The sequence below is a fragment of the Gavialis gangeticus genome, unplaced genomic scaffold (assembly GCF_001723915.1).
Source record: "Gavialis gangeticus isolate Ggan-Ray unplaced genomic scaffold, GavGan_comp1, whole genome shotgun sequence".
Taxonomy (NCBI): Eukaryota; Metazoa; Chordata; order Crocodylia; family Gavialidae; genus Gavialis; species Gavialis gangeticus.
The window spans coordinates 18,979,662-18,984,841 of NW_017729006.1; the positions used below are offsets into that span (position 1 = coordinate 18,979,662).

At 41.7% G+C, this 5,180-nt stretch overlaps 1 protein-coding gene across 5 annotated transcripts in view; it reads left to right on the forward strand.

Annotated features, from left to right (window-relative positions):
• The window catches only part of TRAK1 (trafficking kinesin protein 1), a 119,697-nt gene that overhangs the window by 87,175 nt on the left and 27,342 nt on the right, over positions 1 to 5,180 (forward strand). For all 5 annotated transcript variants that reach the window (XM_019508903.1, XM_019508905.1, XM_019508907.1 and 2 more), the window contains 3 exons: positions 1,663 to 1,739; positions 3,464 to 3,700; positions 3,861 to 4,177. In XM_019508903.1, the coding sequence (XP_019364448.1) occupies positions 1,663 to 1,739; positions 3,464 to 3,700; positions 3,861 to 4,177 (631 nt within the window). The remainder of the gene's footprint in view (positions 1 to 1,662; positions 1,740 to 3,463; positions 3,701 to 3,860; positions 4,178 to 5,180) is intronic.

Here is a 5,180-nt window from a genome sequence, read left to right on the forward strand (position 1 = left end):
ACACTGTTCAACATCTTGAACAGTGAACATGGGCCGGCAGTGTGGGCATGCAGTCAGGAAGGCCAACCACACCTTGTCATGCATCCACAGATGCATCTCAAGCAGGTCCAAGGAGGTGATCCTCCCCCTCTATGCGGCACTGGTCAGGCCGCAGCTGGAGTACGGTGTCCAGTTCTGGGTGCCGCACTTTAAGAGGGATGTGGACAGCATCGAGAGTGTCCAGAGGAGGGCCACTCACATGATCAGGGGGCATCAGGGCAGGACCTATGAGGAGAGGCTATGGGACCTGAACCTGTTCAGCCTCCACAAGAGAAGGCTGAGGGGGAATCTAGTGGCCTGTTACAAACTAGTGAGAGGGGACCAGCAGGCATTGCGGGAGTCCCTGTTCCCCCGAGCACTACCAGGAGTCACTAGAAATAACGGTCTCAAGCTGGCAGAGGGTAAATTCAGATTAGACATCAAGAGGTGCTACTTCACTGTCAAGGCGGCTAGGATCTGGAACCAACTTGCAAGAGAAGTGGTGCTGGCTCCTACCCTGGGGGTCTTTAAGATAAGGCTAGACAAACACCTTGCTGGGGTCATTTGACCCCAGTACTTTTTCCTGCCATGGCAGGGGGTCGGACTTGATGATCTGCTCAGGTCCCTTCCAACCCTACAAACTATGAAATGACTTTGGGGTGCAGCAAACTAAAACACCTCCCAGGAGTTTTAGGTTTTTTTAGTTTGCTTCCATATAGCCATGGAGGGAAGTGTCAGGCTGTATGCTGCTCAGAGGCTGTGCAGGCAGCCACAGCAGGCAGACCGGGAAGGCAAGCTGCACTGAAGGGGGGAAAAAAAAAAGTGGTAAGCCTGATCTCTTTTTTTGTTCTTCACCGGAGCCTGCCTGAACTGCGTGGAGGCTTAGTGCTTCCCCTTAGCTGCGTTGCCCCCTGGCACTGCCCGAATCAGGTGCCTGCGGGTGGGTGCTCTGGGTTGGGGGGGCACCATTACAGCGGAAGGAAGCACCAGCCATTGCCCCCCCCCAGCTCAGGGACACCTCAGGCCGCCGGCAGCTTGCTCTCCTCTCCCCGCCAGCATCTAAGGACACAGGTGTACAGGAAACAGGGGTTTACTTCTCCCTAAATTGAAGTGTTTTTTTTTTTTAAAAACACTGCTTCAATTTAGGGAGAATTAAACCCCCATCTCATCTACAAATGCCCTAACAAAGCAGTAATCATAAATGACAAGTTGTAAAGAGTTGATAGATGTTGAGTTAGGTATTGTTTTGGGGTAGTTATTACTGTTTTAAAGGCAGAATATGAAGAAAGAATTTAGGCATAATTGTATGTGTGATGGGCCCCCTCTACACCTTAGGTTTCATGCAATTAACTGATTAACTGGGCAATTAACTGAGACCAGGTGCACATGGAAAGTACTTATCAGACCATTAAAAGCTGCAGAAGGGTGGGGTGGTTGTAGTAATGTTGAGTAAACCCCGTGGAACTAAAAAAAAAGTAGTACTTGATATTGTATCAGGCATTCAGATTTCTTTGTTGGTCTATGAGCTAGTCAGTTTTTAATTTTAGAATTGTGTGCGTGCGTGCGTGCATGTTCTTGTCAGAAAAATTGCTGAATTATGGGGCTGTTAATTAGCGGTATGATAAGTTTTTTCTTGTTTGGCAGGACTCCTTGGCAGCAGAGATAGAAGGGTCAATGCGGAAAGAACTGCACCTGGATGAGCCCGACGCTCCTGACTTAGTGTACGATCAATGTGATTGGTTCCTAAATTTAGTAAAAGATTGATGCAGTTGATTTGTGCCTGAAATTAATGAATTTGCAAGGAAATGGTGTCCCTTTCCCAAGATGACATGAGAAGTGCTCTAAATCCTATTCCTAGTGGACTGTTGTCCTAACCACTGCTGTCACTAGAGTTGAACCTAAGTTTTCACCCTGGCTAGTCCCCTCATCCCCATCCCCAAGAAGAGCAGCAGCATAGAAACTGAGCTAAACTCTCCTCCCTAGAAATGGTTCCCTTAGGTCAAAAGAGGTACATTGATACAGTGTTCTGAGAGAGCTTTCCTTGCTGTGGATAAAGGACTCTGCTCTTCATTGAAGCTACCTGACACTTTTCAGGAGTGTTAAAATCCAAATTAAACAAATTGACTTATCTTGAAATTTAAGGAGCATGATGTCCAGAAACGTTGTGGGTTGAAACTGATTTGTCAGTTGTACATCTTAAGTTTACAAGTTCATTCTTATCCGCAGTCAATTAAGTAACATTGGCAAGGCTAGTGGTCTAAGACCTATTTGTCCAGCAAATGTAGCTGTGTCTATTGGTTATGATAGCCCATAAAGGCATTTGCTATAGCTTGGGCTCACTTGCATACATAAGACTTAAATTATGCCATATCTGCATTAAAGCTTTGTTCAGGTTAGGTTAGCAGATTGGGCAAGACCAAACTCTAATCATACCACTACCTGGCACAGTAATAATATTAGCTATGTAGATTTACCATAACAATGCATCACTACTGGTTTTATGGAAGACAGACTAAATAGCTGAACTGAGGAGTTTGGAAGGAAGTTTGATCACAGAGCTTTGGGGAGCCCCTAGTAGAGTACTGTTTTCTTCAAAAGTAACTTAAATGGTGGTAATAGTGCTGACTTCACCATGTGATGAGGATTCTTGGAAGATGCTATTTGAGGCAGGTTTGTTTTATAAGAAAAGGCTAGTTAAAACACCTCCCTTATCTTTCTTTTGAAGCACATGAACAAAAACAGTTACAAAATCAGGATAACTGGTGGTGGCAAAAGGGCGGGCGGAAAGAGGGGAGACCTTTACAAATAAGGCAGAACTGAAACTTAGCCATTTTGACAGCATGCCTTTAATGCCCTGCTGCATGCTCTGCCTGAATATAAAATAACTAGATTGGAAAAAACATTGTGGTTTCCAAAGGCCAAAATGTAGGGTTTCTGTACGTGGGGATACTCAAAAGGGTAAATCCAGATTAACGTTTAGATTAAACTAAATGTGTGTACACTCTTATTTATGAAAAGAGAGTTCATTTAATTTTTAACTTGTACCATTTTGCAGTGAATAAACTTCTAAAAGTGGCAAGTCCATTATCTCAATCTGAGTGTGCACACAGGGGTTTGGTGTGGTCTAACTAATCCGCTTTAAAAGTTACCTTTTTTTTTTTTTTATTTGAAACAAAATTTCCCGAGTGTCCTTGTGTGCCAGAATTGTACTATGTTTTGGAATGATGAGGGGGTTCCATTAACAACTGAATATTATTTTAACATGTCATGTTTTCGACGGCCAATTCTTGCAAATATCAGATCCAAAATACAATAAGCTTTTAACATGCTGTCAAAACTGTATACACTGGGTAACTGATAATTGGGTAGTAATTAATTATTTGCTTCTGTATTAAGGCTAAAACATCGTTTTGTGGCATGGTTACTAACTGTGTATGTTTATCAGTCATCAGAAGCGAGTCTTTGAGACTGTGAAAAATATAAACCAGGTTGTCAAGCAGAGATCCATGACTCCATCTCCAATGAATATCCCAGGCTCCAATCAGTCTTCTGCTATGAACTCAGTCATTTCTAGCTGCATCAGCACTCCACGTTCCAGCTTTTATGGAGGAGACATCTCCAACATTGTGATAGACAACAAAACCAATAGCATCATTCTAGAAACGGAGCCTTCTGACAATGGGTCAGTACTAGCCAGGCTGATTTATTGTTTTCTAATAAATAAGAAGCAAGCAAAGCAGTTTCACATTTCTCCTCTCTCAATTTATCTCTATCATACAGGTTGATACAGTGGCCTACATTTTAAAGAATGACTAGCTCATCTTTTTTCCTCTTACATTTAGAAATGAAGATAAAACTAAGAAGCCTGGAACCCCAGGAACCCCAGGCTCTAGTGACCTGGAGACTGCCCTACGAAGACTGTCCCTTCGGCGAGAGAATTACCTCTCAGAGAGGAAGTTCTTTGAAGAAGAGCAGGAAAGGAAGTTGCGGGAACTGGCGGAGAAGGGTGAACTCCACAGTGGTTCCATTACTCCAACGGAAAGTATCATGTCACTGGGAATGCACTCCAGGTTTTCAGAATTCACTGGCTATTCAGGAATGTCCATCAGCAGTCGCTCCTATCTTCCAGAGAAGCTTCAGATTGTGAAGCCCCTAGAAGGTGATAATAAAGGGCCTCGGCCTTTATCTGTTCTTCTAAGTGACTCTCTGTGGTCTCTTATCCATCACCACAAAGCAGGCAACCTCTGTAATACATACTCCTTTTACTTTAGAGATAGCAATCCACGTTGTTGGTTTGAAATCTTTTAACACAAAAAAAATGTTTCTGTAAGCCTAAGAGGGCATTGCATAAAAATGAAGAAACCACACCATAGAGGGTAGAATATGCTATAGATCAAAGTATTTCAATGAAACAGTTCTGTATCCAAAATGAACCCTGCTACTAACTTTTCACACCTGGGAAAGAAAGTTATGAAAAGATCTAAATTTATCAGAGCAGCACTAGGAATTAAAATAAATTATTGCATCAGGATCCAATCCTGCAAACAGTTTGCACATGAATGATCCTATTGGTTATGACAGAACTACTTAGAGTTAAATATGTGTTAGCAAGATTACAGAAAGGTTTACGAACAAACTAATTTCATTAGTTAGTTTTTAGCATTTCCTTTCTTATAAATAAATAGAAATCATTTGAAGTGCATTTCTCACACGTATTTCAGAGGAGAGAGAATTGTTTGTGGGGGTTTTTTTTGACTTGGAAGAATGTGGAAAAACTGCTTCTGTCTGTTCGTGTGGCTAGCCATAGCACTGATGGTTATCATTTCTTGTTTTTGTGATTATTTTCAAATAGTAACCACATGAAGTTCTTGTATTGCTTTAGGAAAGGGACAGTTCAATTATATTTAACATTTATTGGTTGCTGACATTGTAATAGGTTTGTCATCCAACTATTTCTTCAGGATTTTTTTTTTCCCTTCAATAAATTCTTTCAGTTTTCCTGATTTATCTACCTGTCTGTCTTTTTTTTTTTTCTTTCTATTTTTAACTTTTTCTCAGTTTTGTTTCGTGTCCTATTGACCCACTTTTTATTTTGAAACATGTTATTTCCTGGTACATATTCACTGTTCAGTTGCCACATCTTAGCATCTGTTCACTGTTGA